The sequence below is a fragment of the Oryzias latipes genome, chromosome 1 (assembly GCF_002234675.1).
Source record: "Oryzias latipes chromosome 1, ASM223467v1".
Lineage (NCBI taxonomy): Eukaryota > Metazoa > Chordata > Actinopteri > Beloniformes > Adrianichthyidae > Oryzias > Oryzias latipes.
The window spans coordinates 952,935-968,349 of NC_019859.2; the positions used below are offsets into that span (position 1 = coordinate 952,935).

The window sequence follows — 15,415 nt, forward strand, 5'->3', positions numbered from 1 at the left end:
AAACACGTCACCATGGCAACACAGGAGCGTCTACGTAACAAGCAGCCCGAATCTGGACCTCAATCCAACAGAGAATCTGTGGAGCTCTGGAAGAGAAAGCTGCTGCTGACCTTTGACCTCTGTCACTGGGACCAGGCAGCAGAAGCGGCTCCTGCAGCTCCATGCGGTTCTCGTCTGAGGGACGTTTCAGTCAGTCTGGTCTCGGCCTCTAGGTGGCAGCATTTACCTGCAGGTGGCTTCAGGCCCTGAACGCAGCAAATGCCCCGAACTTCAGGGCAAAGATCAAGTTCAGGCTGAGCAGCGCCGTGGATCATCCTGCGCCTTTTCAGACGGGAGTGTGGAGCTGTCACTCCTCCCAAAGCCCGGAGACAGAACTGGAAGGAAAACCTCCAGCTTTCACCTTTAGGACATTCATCCTGTGGTCTGCTGGGGGGGTGTCAGTGACCCAACACAACAGACAGAAGAAGCTGATCAGGAAGGCGAGTTCTGTCATTGGCTGCAAACGTTTGAATCAGTGATGGAGAGGAGGTCACTGAAGAAGACTTGTCCATCCTGGACAACCCGGTTCTGGACAGACAGCAGAACTCCTTCATAGGAGGCTCAGACAGCTCCGCTCCAGAACTGTCCGGTACCGGAAAGCCTTCCTACCAAATACAACAACACTGTACAATAACTAACAATGCAACAGATAACCTTTGCACATTTTTTGCACATCTTTTACCTGCACTGTCTGTAAATAGCTTTTTAAATTCCCACGTGTGGGATCAATAAAGTGATTCTGATTCTGATTTATGACGGACGGGTTGTGATGAAGAGCCGCTCCTCTTCCTCAGTTAGCCTGGGCAGCGTTTAGTCATCCTCCACCTTTGGTTTCATTTTTTCTTTTACTTTTGTGTTTTTATTATTTTCCTGTTGGAGGTTCGAGCATTTGAAATGTTATAACTTCAGTTTTCAGCTCTTTTCCTAAAAATAAACGCCAATTAAAAAAAACAGAGCCCCTTGCTGCTCCTTTGCGCGCGTGCGCGTTCTGCAGCCCCGTGAGCTCTCTTCCCTCAGCCATTGGCTGCCCCCCCCGCACAGGTGCGTGCGTGTTTTTCGTGACTCAGCCAATCATCCATGCGCCGCTGCAGAGACGATCCAGCTGGATGGGGGACGCACGCGGACAGCGGCGCGCTCAGGTGAGGGCGGAGACCCGCAGGTGTTCTTGCATGAAGTGGCGCTCGCGGCTGGTTCCGGTGAGTCCAGATTCTGCTCGTCATGGTCAGTTTGGGTAAAGAACCCGGGAATGCGCGTCCGTGCGCAGCGCACGCAGAGCGTCACGCACGAGGGACACTGCGTAGATGTGTAATTATCTCATGGTGGATGGTTTATTATGACGTCAGAGGGACCACGTGCTGCTGGTTAGTGGGGAAACGATCATCTCAGTGGAGGTTCTGTTTGCGCGTGCCCATTCGTGCTAAGCCTGCAGGCGGGCACACGCACTCACTCAGCGTGTCTTCAAGGTGCACGCGCACATCGGGGCGTTTGTGCTGCTGCAGCACTTTGCAGGTTACATAACAGGTTGTCCTCTGCAGAAATGACCCCCCCCGCAGCGACTGCCGCTATGCGGGACACAGTTTTAGCTTTGAATCAAACCAAACAAACATTAGTTTAATATTATTGTTCAAATGTTAAAGAGTTCTAAAGGTTCTACAGGAACCGCTGGTTGCAGGATCATCAGCTTCAAAATGGTGACTAAAAAACACAGAAAAGATGCACGAAAACCGTAAAACAAAAACTACAAAGTAAACATAAACAACAGATACTGAATTCTAAATTCAATAGAATTCATTTATTGACAAATCCTCACCATGGACTGTACCAGAGACCTGGACTGAGTGAGTGTGACGTCATTCCAGTTCTCATATACAGTCAATGGTTCAAGTAGCTTCAACGAAATTCTTTTAGAGAAAAAAAATATGGAAGAACATTCGGAGAACAATGGTAGGAAAAAATCAAAAACCGCCATCAATCAAAGTCCAGCAATGAACCCGTTGGGGGGTAAAATACTTTATGTCAGTCGAACAAACTCCCATGTGAGGTCATCACCTCCCAACTCTTTGAAGAGCTTTTTAGCGTTTAAAATGTTCATTCCTGACAAAAACAACCCCACGGTGGTTTTTGGATCCGTTCACGCATATTCCTGTAAAAACCAGCACCAGCCCCTCCCAATCCACGAAAACGAGCGGTTCCTCACGAGCTGATGTAGACCAGTGAGGAACCGCCCCTTCCAGGAAGAGTCTGCAGTGCCAGCTCCGCCCCCAGGCTGACAGACACACCCACTTTCTCAGTGGAGCGAGTGGTCGGCTGAACGCTGTCTTTACGTTTGCACAATCTGCACATCCATCTTTGCAAAAGTTCAGACGATGTTTGTTTTCGCTTGGAGACGCTGCTGAGACCGACTGTAGGTCATGAAATGGGCGGCACCCGCACGCAGCAAAGGGCGGGGCCTCAGAGATCGTCGTCTTACTTCCTGGTAGGAAAATAAGCTGCGAAACATATTTAATAAAAAATTGTTGTTTAGTGTGCTAATGGTAATTTATGATCATATGAATGGATATAGTTTACTATAAAAGGCTTAAGAATAGCATAATATAGTAGGGGTGTAAGAAAAAATCGATTGGGTAAAATATCCCAATACTTCATTCGGCAATACTTGTATGGATTCAAAATGCTGCCAGATCGATGTTTATTTAATTATTTCTGAGCGTCCTTCAGCGTCTGACTCTTGTTGTCCACTTCACCCTCCGACCTCTAGTTGGCAGCAGAGAACATGGAGCCTCTTTGAGCAGCTCTACTCTGCACAAGACAACAGGAAGACTGCAGCCAGAGGCAGCTGGTTCTGTTGTTCTGAGACATGAAATACTTCGTTTTTACTTGAAGGGATACTAGACAGAAACTCTGAGCCATGTTGCTGCCAGTAAGATAGAAAAACGAGGATTTCTGTGCTTTTTAGCGGCTCAGATAAATACGAGTGAAGCACGACAGCAGCTAATAGGCTAATGCGCTTAGCATCTGCTAACATGCTAGCAAAGCGGGCTAAAGTTCTGCAGAACCTCAAAGCAATGGATTCTAGTTTAGTGACCTGATGGATCAGAGGGATGTGTACATCGCTCTGAAAAAGGCTGACTGTGGTGATCAGTGTTACCAGTTCCTTCTGTGTGTGAGAAGCGTGTCTGCAGGCAAAGGTGCAGCAGAGCAGACTGTAAACATACAAAGCACCTTCTCTGTTACATTAAAGCAACTTTCCTTCGTTCTGTCCTGCTGCCTCATCATCACATTTTATTGTTTCTGGAAAGAATCAGTGCCCCCCCCCCCCCCCCCCCCCCCTTTATTTTTGAAGCACCATTCAGGCTCCAGAACCGTTGAAAAGCACTAGAGAAGCTACATTAATGCTGAAAATAAACAGCATTTTATTTCCCCAATAGAAACTTATTGGTTAAGGAACATTCATTCTTTGTTTTTTCTTACACTGATAAAAAATAGATATTTTTTAAATCAGACAATGTTGACTTTTCCCTTTCTTTATTTTAACTTACCAAAATAAAAGCACTGCTTTGGTAAACGCAACTTATATATGAGATACAACTGCAGTGTTTAACATTGTGATCATTAAACCGAATTTGACCATTTTATTACAGTGGAAGACATTAAAATTCAGGTTGAGTTTTTTCAAAGTCATTTTTAAAAAAACAGAAAGAAAACATGTTTCGGTAAAATATCGGGATACATATCGTATCGCCAGACTCTTGCCAATACACACCCCTATAATATAGGTCCTTTAAGCCACGCCCCCACCTTCCTAAACCAGGCAGTTCCTCCAAAGACCACTGGAGGCAGAAGGGAGCAACAGAACGTTAAGTTCCACACCCACATTCCATTTTCTAGATGTTGTGGAAGTGGGCGGAGTTAACTGTGGCCACCTCGCCCGTCCCACTTTAAGTTTTTCGGCGTTCAGGTGCTGCAGGTGACGTCAGACCCTCACGATGGTTCTGTGCAGGCCCCTCCCCTCGGGTGGTGTTGGGATGAAAAGCGAGCGCTGCAGGTATGACGCAGCCACGCCCGGCCTCAGGGCGGAGCCGGGCGTTCTCTGCTCAGACTTGTTTCTGGGATCGACTTGGTGAAAGTTCTTACCTGAGCGGCTCCTGCAGCCCCGCCCCAGACCACACAGAAGAGGAGGCTTGTTCTGGCAGCCCCCACCGCCCTAACGGATTCACCTCAGGGGTTCGTCCTCCACCTGCAGATGAAGCCACATGTCTGAGCTGTCAGTCGGGGAGGAATGCTCCGCTCCAGGCTGGAACCGCCAGGAGAACCGATGGAACCTGAAGGCAGCAGGAAGGGGAGTCCAGATCCAAAAACCTTTCATTTCTGGATTCTGCATCCGTTTAACAACAGTTGGGGGATTTTAACGAACGTTTATAACAAAAACTTCTTAAAAAATCAGCAGACCACTGTTGTCAATTCTCATAAATCCATGAAAAAGTCCAAACAGCTTTACATGTGGAGGATTCAAAATCCAAAAGGTTCTGATCCATTTTTAAAGTTTTGTTAGATGTTTAAAGACCTGTTCTGAGTTTTTTTTTATTTTTGCAGAAACTATGTCCTAAAAAGGACTCATGTGTTTTTAATTTGAGCTAAAAACGTCGTAATCCTCGTTAAAAGAGCACCGGGAACGCTCTGACAACGGATCAGAAGACGGTCGGAGTGGGACTTCTGGAACCAAACGGGAATAAAATGGTGATTTTTGGTTTAATGGAAGGGTCTGCATGGTTTCACATGGATGTAAACTCTACCAAACTGGTTTTAACTTTCAGGAAAAGAGTCCTAATCCGGAAAAAACGAAGAATCTCGTGTTCCAATGTGGGCGGAGCTTCTTTGTCTTCTTTCATCTCCTTGGAGATAAACTCTGTTGGTCATGAAGATTGAAGCGTTCCTTGTTTTTCATCACACAGCAGATGGATGTGAGTCACCCCCCCCCCCCCCCCACGCTGCATTCGTGGTTATTTTGAGCTGCCGTCGGTACAGGCGGAGGTGGAGTCAGTGAAGGCATCACGGGTTTGTGTGGCCTTCAGGATCTTCAGCAGCTTCATCCTGATCCTGGATTCTTCCAGAACAGTCACTCGTTCACTGAAACGTTTTATTTGATTTTCCTTCCAGTCTAAACTGGTTTGTTCTGCTATAAAGTTTTCTTTCATTCTTACATTTTTAAAATCAAACAGCATAAATTCATGGATTTGATGAATCCATGTTGCATTTTTATAGACGTCTCATTTAAACCACAGTAGCCCCGCCCCTCCTCCACCCCCCCTCCCCTGAGCATCATTTAAAAACCACAATGAGTAAGAAGATTGATTAGCTGTAATTAGAAATGTTCTGGATCTCTGGGTGGACCGTCGTGGAGGAACACGGCGTCCTCAGGGTTCCAGACGGCGCTGGTTTGAACCCCGGACACGTTTCAGGGCGATTTCTCAGCCGCTCATCAACGTCTGCTGCTTTGAAAAAACGGATTCTGTTGATGATTCAAAGAAACGGCGCCTTCAGCGTTTGCAGCGAGCAGAAACACGCCGCAGGTCTCCTGAAACCGTTCCTTAGTGTTTCTTTTTTCAAATAACTGTTTTTTCCAAAACCTTCTTAATTCTGCTAAACTCATGCTTTGGTAATCAGATTACATTTTTTTAATCAGGTTATGCTTTAGTAGATCAGATGACTCCATAGTTATTACATATTATGATGTGTTTAATAAGAGTAATCTGTTTAATTAGATTACATTGTGCTTCAGATTATGTGTTGAGGTAATCAGATTACCCTGTGTTTAATCAGATTTTGTTGTGGTTACTTAGATTACATTGAGGTTAATCAGATTATTATTCAGAATATAATGAGTTAAAAAAAACATTTAATGAGATTACTGTGTTTAATCAGATTATGCTGGTTTTACTGGGATTATCCCACCCCCACCATGCAGGGGGGGGGGCTTGGTGGGGGTGGGGTGGGGGGGTGGGGTGAGGAAGTTCACCTGATCTCAGGTTTGGACCAAACAGGAGAACTCTGATCCTCTTCAGTACCGGGTTCTCTGTTCTCCTTCAGATGAACTCAGTGACAATCCCTCAGTGAAAGTAGGCGGAGTCACGTCGAACGCTGGAAGGGTTCGATTGACAGATTCTTCCGAGCCCACTTTCAGTGGAAGGGGTGTTGTCTCCTAACAAGCTCACTCCTGATTGGTGATAGTGGTTGCCATAGAAACTCAGGCAGACTCGACCAATCCCTGCATATTGACGTCTGGTTCCAACATGGCGGCGGCCGTATTGCGAGGACAATGGCGACCGAATCGACGTCATTTGGTTGGAACTGGAAGTGAAATGTTATCCATGAGTGACGTCTCAATCACTCGGTCCAGGTCTTTGATACGGTCGATGGTTTGGAGGAGAACCAAACATCCACGGCGTGAATCTGAAGGTCGGAGATGTCTGCTGGGTAAAGGAGGAGCAGTGAGGAGCTGTGAGGAGCTGTGAGGAGCTGTGAGGAGCCGTGAGGAGCTGTGAGGAGCTGTGAGGAGCAGTGAGGAGCTGTGAGGAGCTGTGAGGAGCAGTGAGGAGCACTGAGGAGCTGTGAGGAGCAGTGAGGAGCAGTGAGGAGCACTGAGGAGCTGTGAGGAGCCGTGAGGAGCCGTGAGGAGCTGTGAGGAGCAGTGAGGAGCACTGAGGAGCTGTGAGGAGCAGTGAGGAGCTGTGAGGAGCAGTGAGGAGCAGTGAGGAGCACTGAGGAGCTGTGAGGAGCAGTGAGGAGCTGTGAGGAGCAGTGAGGAGCAGTGAGGAGCTGAGAGGAGCAGTGAGGAGCTGTGAGGAGCAGTGAGGAGCTGTGAGGAGCAGTGAGGAGCTGTGAGGAGCTGTGAGGAGCACTGAGGAGCTGTGAGGAGCAGTGAGGAGCTGTGAGGAGCAGTGAGGAGCAGTGAGGAGCACTGAGGAGCTGTGAGGAGCAGTGAGGAGCTGTGAGGAGCAGTGAGGAGCAGTGAGGAGCAGTGAGGAGCTGAGAGGAGCAGTGAGGAGCTGTGAGGAGCAGTGAGGAGCTGTGAGGAGCAGTGAGGAGCTGTGAGGAGCTGTGAGGAGCTGTGAGGAGCAGTGAGGAGCTGTGAGGAGCTGTGAGGAGCTGTGAGGAGCTGTGAGGAGCAGTGAGGAGCATTGATGAGCAGTGAGGAGCATTGAGGAGCTGTGAGGAGCAGTGAGGAGCTGTGAGGAGCTGTGAGGAGCTGTGAGGAGCAGTGAGGAGCTGTGAGGAGCAGTGAGGAGCAGTGAGGAGCTGTGAGGAGCTGTGAGAAGCAGTGAGGAGCTGTGAGGAGCAGTGAGGAGCTGTGAGGAGCAGTGAGGAGCTGTGAGGAGCTGTGAGGAGCTGTGAGAAGCAGTGAGGAGCTGTGAGAAGCAGTGAGGAGCTGTGAGAAGCACTGAGGAGCAGTGAGGAGCTGTGAGGAGCTGTGAGGAGCTGTGAGGAGCAGTGAGGAGCTGTGAGGAGCTGTGAGGAGCTGTGAGGAGCAGTGAGGAGCAGTGAGAAGCAGTGAGGAGCTGTCAGGAGCTGTGAGGAGCTGTGAGGAGCAGTGAGGAGCTGTGAGGAGCTGTGAGGAGCAGTGAGGAGCTGTGAGGAGCAGTGAGGAGCTGTGAGGAGCAGTGAGGAGCTGTGAGGAGCTGTGAGGAGCTGTGAGGAGCAGTGAGGAGCTGTGAGGAGCTGTGAGGAGCTGTGAGGAGCAGTGAGGAGCTGTGAGGAGCTGTGAGGAGCTGTGAGAAGCAGTGAGGAGCTGTGGGAAGCAGTGAGGAGCACTGAGGAGCTGTGAGGAGCTGTGAGGAGCTGTGAGGAGCTGTGAGGAGCAGTGAGGAGCTGTGAGGAGCAGTGAGGAGCTGTGAGGAGCTGTGAGGAGCAGTGAGGAGCTGTGAGGAGCAGTGAGAAGCAGTGAGGAGCTGTCAGGAGCTGTGAGGAGCTGTGAGGAGCAGTGAGGAGCTGTGAGGAGCTGTGAGGAGCAGTGAGGAGCTGTGAGGAGCAGTGAGGAGCTGTGAGGAGCAGTGAGGAGCTGTGAGGAGCTGTGAGGAGCTGTGAGGAGCAGTGAGGAGCTGTGAGGAGCTGTGAGGAGCTGTGAGGAGCAGTGAGGAGCTGTGAGGAGCTGTGAGGAGCTGTGAGAAGCAGTGAGGAGCTGTGGGAAGCAGTGAGGAGCACTGAGGAGCTGTGAGGAGCTGTGAGGAGCTGTGAGGAGCTGTGAGGAGCAGTGAGGAGCTGTGAGGAGCAGTGAGGAGCTGTGAGGAGCTGTGAGGAGCAGTGAGGAGCTGTGAGGAGCTGTGAGAAGCAGTGAGGAGCACTGAGGAGCTGTGCGGAGCAGTGAGGAGCTGTGAGGAGCAGTGAGGAGCAGTGAGGAGCTGTGAGGAGCAGTGAGGAGCAGTGAGAAGCAGTGAGGAGCTGTCAAGAGCTGTGAGGAGCTGTGAGGAGCTGAGAGGAGCAGTGAGGAGCTGTGAGGAGCCGTGAGGAGCTGTGAGGAGCTGTGAGGAGCAGTGAGGAGCTGTGAGGAGCTGTGAGAAGCAGTGAGGAGCACTGAGGAGCTGTGCGGAGCAGTGAGGAGCTGTGAGGAGCTGTGAGGAGCTGTGAGGAGCAGTGAGGAGCTGTGAGGAGCTGTGAGGAGCCGTGAGGAGCTGTGAGGAGCTGTGAGGAGCCGTGAGGAGCTGTGAGGAGCTGTGAGGAGCAGTGAGGAGCTGTGAGGAGCTGTGAAGAGCAGTGAGGAGCTGTGAGGAGCAGTGAGGAGCCGTGAGGAGCTGTGAGGAGCTGTGAGGAGCAGTGAGGAGCTGTGAGGAGCTGTGAGAAGCAGTGAGGAGCACTGAGGAGCTGTGCGGAGCAGTGAGGAGCTGTGAGGAGCTGTGAGGAGCTGTGAGGAGCTGCGAGGAGCAGTGAGGAGCTGTGAGGAGCAGTGAGGAGCTGTGAGGAGCTGTGAGGAGCTGTGAGAAGCAGTGAGGAGCACTGAGGAGCTGTGAGGAGCACTGAAGAGCTGTGAGGAGCACTGAGGAGCTGTGAGGAGCTGTGAGGAGTAGTGAGGAGCTGTGAGGAGCAGTGAGGAGCAGTGAGGAGCTGTGAGGAGCTGTGAGGAGCAGTGAGGAGCTGTGAGGAGCTGTGAGAAGCAGTGAGGAGCACTGAGGAGCTGTGCGGAGCAGTGAGGAGCTGTGAGGAGCAGTGAGGAGCTGTGAGAAGCAGTGAGGAGCTGTGAGGAGCTGTGAGGAGCACTGAGGAGCTGTGAGGAGCACTGAAGAGCTGTGAGGAGCACTGAGGAGCTGTGAGGAGCTGTGAGGAGTAGTGAGGAGCTGTGAGGAGCAGTGAGAAGCAGTGAGGAGCTGTGAGGAGCTGTGAGGAGTAGTGAGGAGCAGTGAGGAGCAGTGAGGAGCAGTGAGGAGCTGTGAGGAGCAGTGAGAAGCAGTGAGGAGCTGTGAGGAGCTGTGAGGAGCTGTGAGGAGTAGTGAGGAGCTGTGAGGAGCTGTGAGGAGCTGTGAGGAGCTTCTTGAGAGATGACAGTTACAGGGCGTGCAGGTGAGTGGGAGGAGCCAGGGAGCGTGGCGTGCAGGTGAGCGGGCCTCCAGGTAAATTCTGCTTGGTTCCGTGGATCAGAGGCCCGGCGGTTCTGCAGACGTTCTCCTCGTGTTCTGAGTGAAGCTTTGGGGTTTTTCTTTGGATTCTCCGCAGACGTGATTCTCTGATGTCACCCCCCCCCCCCCAACTACACTGCTTTCCATCCATAGAAGTTATTAAGGGGGTGGGGCATCTCAGGCACTGAGTAAATATTCATGAGGGAGGGGGCAGGCTCGGGCTGCAGCACGCTCCTGTTCCAAAAGGGGAGGTGCGCTCCTCCCCCTCCTCCCTCTCAGCCTGCGCAGCCTTTTCCTCGCCGCTCCTCACAGTCGGGTCGCCAGGCGAGAGGATGAAGATGAGCGAGGGGGGGGGCGTTTCACTGCAGAGAAAGTTGTGAGCTCTGCAACAGAGCCGCTGTTTAACGGACCTGTTTCTGGGGTCTGGGGTGGGGGGGCTGTTCTGCCGGGTGGGGGGGGGTGCTCTGCTGCATTCAGGAAGCATCTGGAAACGACGGCCTCCAGTTACAGTCGGGATCTTTCAGCAGCAGGTCAGTCTCTGTGTTTGGATTGAGGGTGAAGCTGGGGGGGGGGGGCATTAGTGGGGGGGGGGGGTTACCTCAAAGAAGAAGTCGATTTTTGTTCAGCGTTCTGTCCTCTTCTGAAGGACAGCTGGTTCTGGTATTGGAACCAGGGTTCTAGTGAATACTGAGTTATGTCATAAAAGCAGCTCTGGTTCTGATCCAGAACCTTCCCTGTGTCTCCTTGTGCTGCGTTCACTGCCCGTTTGAAAGTCCAGTTTCAGCTGAATGATGCAGGCTTTCTTTGCACAGAAGTGGTACTGCTCCGTTTTGAGGAGGTTCTGGATGAAGGAGAACACGAGGGTGGGGGGTGTGGGGGAGGAGGGTCAGACAGAGGAGGAGGATTGGCTGCAGACTCCCCTGATGAGAGGAGCTGACAGGCAGAGAAAAGGAGGTGATGCTGCTCTTCTCTGCAGGGTTCAGCTGCCAAACCCCCCATGAACGATGGAAAACCACATCTTTGTGCCGTCGGAAGGAAGAAGTTTCTGAAAGAAACTCAAAGACGATCCAGAAGGTTTCTGCTCCATCAGGAAGTCAGACTGATTTTCAGATCTTCCTAAAAACGATGGAGTTCCACTGAAACCAGCTTCAGGTTCAACTTCAACACGAACACAAGAAACAGAGAATTTAATCCATGATCTGCATTTAAACGTTTGTAAAATCACTAAAACATGCCGGGAAATTTTATTTTGAAAAGTAATTGCCTTGATGTGTGAGTGTGTAAATGTGTGTAAATGTGTGTACATGTGTAAATGTGTATACAAGTGTGTAAATGTATGTAATTGTGTGTACATGTGTGTACAAGTGTGTACATGTGTGTACATATGTTTATGTGTGTGTGTTGTTGGTCACAATTCCTGTTCTTCTGCTCAAACATCAAAGTAGTTTCTGAGTCAAAGATGAAAAACTCTGATCCTAGTGGATCCTAGTGGATCCATGCAGAACCCTGCAGAACCCTGCAGTGGGTTCTGGTACTGTAAAGCTCTGTGTGTGCTGCGTTCAGGGCCAGACTGAAACTGGAGCTTCTTTGTGTCACTGATCCCTGAAAGGCTGGACCTTCTGAATAATGAAGAAGCTGCTGAATGTGTTTGGTGTTTCTGGATGAAGATGATGAAGAGGATTCAGGAGGAGCTGCAGGATAATCTGCTGCAGCAGAATCTCTGATCCCAGAGCCTGAAATACAAGCTCCTCCTCCTCCTCCTCCTCCTCCTCCTCCTCCTCCTCCTCCTCGCTCGTGTCTGTCACATCCAGCTCCTGACAGGACCGGACGAGCGTTTCGGGTCAGAGGCTTAAAGGAAATCAGTTCCGTTTGAGGAGCTCCTCATCATAGGCGGCCGCTCCACCACTCCAGATCTGGGACGCCTCCTGACCGCTGAAGAGGAGCTCAGAGATGGGGGGGGCATGAACTTCCTCTCTGACTCCTGCAGCCTCTGTCCTCTGAAGGTGGAGGTCTGGACTGTTCTTGTCAGAGAACGTGGTTCTGGAGTCTGGGTGTGGGTTCAGTTCTATCCCCTCCTCGTCCTGCGGGGGGGTTGATAACAGGATGGGGGGTTTCTGAGGTGACCTTTTGGTCGTCTCAGGTCTTCCTTCTGACACGTGTTCCTCATAGATCTGGCAGGGAGGGGTTCCTGTTTACAGTTATGTCCAGTCTTCCATAAATGGTCTGGATATGATCAGATGGATTTCTGAGTTTTAAAGTGATTATCGGTCATCGGTGTCGGCTCATCGCTCCTTCATCAATCCTCAGCTCAGCAGCTCCAGACTCTGCTTGATCTGCATCCGTCTGCTTGTGTTCTGCTGTTTCCATCTTCTGCTGCGCCTCTTCCTCCTCCTCCACCTCCTCCACCTCCTCCTCCTCCTCCTCCTCCACCTCCTCCTCCTGTATTCTCCCAGAAATGGAGCCTCCTCTGCGGCTGCTCCGAGGCCCCCCTGTCATTTCTGGATAATAGAAAATCTGTCCTAAATCTGACGGCCTTTATTTAGCCGACCCGCTGCTCCGGGTCTGTGCTGACCCACATGCACCGACCCGCTGGAGGAGGAGCGTGCACGCCGCCGGTGTGTCCTGCACACGCTCTACGCGGTTTCATGAACACGCATTCAGCCGGTGAGGACCAGAACCACAGGTAGCAGGACGGAGGAGATACTTCTTCTTTGGTGTATTTACTGCTTCATAGCACCCCCCCCCCCCGCCTACAAAAGGTCAAAGGTCAAAGCAGTGAAAATCCTGCTAATCTAACAAAAAAGTTTTCACAGCTTTCTTCCTATTAATGCAATCCTGGTGTCATATTAATCTAGTCGGACATATCCATCCATCCATCCATCCATCATCCATCCATCATCCATCCATCATCCATCCATCCATCCATCCATCCATCATCCATCCATCATCCATCCATCATCCATCCATCATCCATCCATCATCCATCCATCTATCCAACCATCATCCATCATCCATCCATCCATCATCCATCCATCCATCATCCATCCATCATCCATCCATCATCCATCCATCCATCCATCATCCATCCATCATCCATCCATCATCCATCCATCCATCCATCCATCCATCCATCCATCCATCATCCATCAATCATCCATCCATCCATCCATCATCCATCCATCATCCATCCATCCATCCATCCATCCATCCATCCATCCATCCATCATCCATCCATCATCCATCCATCATCCATCCATCATCCATCCATCATCCATCCATCTATCCAACCATCATCCATCATCCATCCATCCATCCATCCATCCATCATCCATCCATCATCCATCCATCATCCATCCATCCATCCATCCATCATCCATCCATCATCCATCCATCCATCCATCCATCATCCATCCATCATCCATCCATCATCCATCCATCATCCATCCATCCATCCATCCATCATCCATCCATCATCCATCCATCCATCATCCATCCATCATCCATCCATCCATCCATCCATCATCCATCCATCATCCATCCATCCATCCATCCATCATCCATCCATCATCCATCCATCCATCCATCATCCATCCATCATCCATCCATCATCCATCCATCCATCCATCCATCCATCCATCCATCATCCATCCATCATCCATCCATCATCCATCCATCCATCCATCATCCATCCATCCATCCATCATCCATCCATCCATCCATCCATCATCCATCCATCATCCATCCATCCATCATCCATCCATCATCCATCCATCCATCCATCCATCATCCATCATCCATCCATCATCCATCCATCCATCCATCCATCATCCATCCATCATCCATCCATCCATCCATCCATCATCCATCCATCATCCATCCATCCATCCATCCATCATCCATCATCCATCCATCATCCATCCATCCATCCATCCATCATCCATCCATCATCCATCCATCCATCCATCATCCATCCATCATCCATCCATCCATCCATCCATCCATCCATCCATCCATCATCCATCCATCATCCATCCATCATCCATCCATCATCCATCCATTCCAAACAAATAAGACCACGCCCCCTTCAGAGCACAGCTTTGATCACAAACAAACAAAGTTCATGAAAATTCCATCATCAGAGATGAAAGATTATTAATCTGAAATATCCTGCTTTGGAGAAAAATGAGGACTAACTTGATTTTGAAACATGCCCCCTTGAGGCCATGTGATGAACTGATTTGACCTCTGAGGTGCTTTTATTTTGAAAGCAGCATCAATAAGGAAGTGAAAGTTTTGCCTTTGACTCACAGCAGAGCCGTTCCCTCTGCTTCATCTGCTGCAGGAAGACGGCGAAGCAGACATGTTTGGGTTTTTCTCAGAACTAACAGAACTTTTTCCCTTTTTTTCAGATTGGAGCCGCCAAGAACAAAAAGAGCTGGAAGAAGAAGAAGCTCCTCTAAGAGAACGTTTGTCTGACATCTGCATCCCATGAAGGTTCCCGAAGCTCAACGTACGACCGGATTTTTTTCAAGGTCCTCGTCGTGCAGTCGGAGATGAGCGTTCAGGAGCCCCCCAGTGGTTTCTGTGGCAGGGGGGGGTCCGGCATGAAGCTCCCTCTGCGTCGTGCAGGAGACCCCCACGGGCACGCTTTCCCCATCTCCTCTTCCTCCTCCTCCTGCTCCTCCTCGTCCTGCATGGGGGAGTCGTCCCCCGAGTCCCTCCGGAGCCTGAGCAGCCTGAGCGGGGGCCGCACCGAGAGCCCGGTGGGGGGGACGGACGTGGTCCTGTCTGAATGGACGCCTGAAGACGGAAGACAAGCGTGTGATGAAGGTGAGGAGGAGGAGTCTTATGGAAGAACCGCTGCTAAGTTCTCCGAATCCAATTCCGCCTCCATTTACCTGGACGCCAAAAGCGGCGAGTACCTGCGCAACACCTGGAAGGACCTGACCCTCAACACAGACAGCCGCAGCCATGGCAACTGTGGTCATCTGAGAGGCAGTGGGAGGGGGCGGAGCTCCTCAGACTCGGATGCAACAGAGATCCCGGCAGATGAGGATGATGATGACGACGAAGAGGAGGCTTTGTTTGTGTCCGTGAGCTCCGAGCTGTTTGTCCGAGGAGACGGCAGGACGCTCTCACACGTGAATCCGATGACCGAGCTCCACGCCGAGGAGGAGGCGGCCAAAAGTGAGGGCTCACGGGGGGAGCCAAAGGTCTCCTTCTGTCCGGATCCACCGTCTGATGACCTCAGCGAAGCTTTAGAGACATCCTATTCGTCACCGCTCTACTTTGACTCCGCCCAGGATGCTGCCACGCCCTCATCGCCACCTCCTGAGAGACCCGAGAGACCTTCAGGAAGATCTAAAACTGCTCAAGCCGAAGTGAAGCGGAAGGGCCCACCCTCAACAAAGAAAGCTCCAGAAGTGGACCTAAAATCCATCAAAGCCAAGACGGGGTCCAGCGGATCGGCCAACCAGGTACGGCAGGTCCAGCTGTGCTGGCAGTTCTGTCTGGGTCAGAACCAGACGCTGGGGTTCTGGGCTGGTGTTAAAGAGGTGTGTTTGTGTGACGTTAAAGCCTCAATAGTGACCAATAGTGACCAATAGGTGACCAATAGGTGACCCGCGGGAGACGGTGGTAGATCGCTCAACGGGCGTCCTGCAGGCGACTGGTCGTAGAGAACACTTATACAACATGTAAAGGTCAGTAAGGGGGAAATAGATGAGACGCAGTCCCTGCATCGCGTGCGTGCAGCGTTTGTGCGGTCAGTC

The 15,415-nt window shown here is 50.9% G+C and overlaps 1 protein-coding gene across 6 annotated transcripts in view; it reads left to right on the plus strand.

Moving 5' to 3' along the window:
• Window positions 1-1,052: 1,052 nt before the first annotated feature.
• Window positions 1,053-15,415, plus strand: part of LOC101169996 (microtubule-associated tumor suppressor 1 homolog) — a 45,359-nt gene continuing 30,996 nt past the window's right edge. For 2 of the 6 annotated variants that reach the window (XM_023953861.1, XM_023953873.1), the window contains exons 1-2: window positions 1,053-1,178; window positions 14,054-15,121. In XM_023953861.1, the coding sequence (XP_023809629.1) occupies window positions 14,198-15,121 (924 nt within the window). In that variant the 5' untranslated portion in view covers window positions 1,053-1,178; window positions 14,054-14,197. Of the gene's footprint in view, window positions 1,236-4,652; window positions 4,777-4,853; window positions 5,001-5,422; window positions 5,610-10,069; window positions 10,175-14,053; window positions 15,122-15,415 lie in introns of those variants that run through there. The other 4 variants (XM_023953866.1, XM_023953857.1, XM_023953869.1 and 1 more) reach the window with 4 other exon arrangements.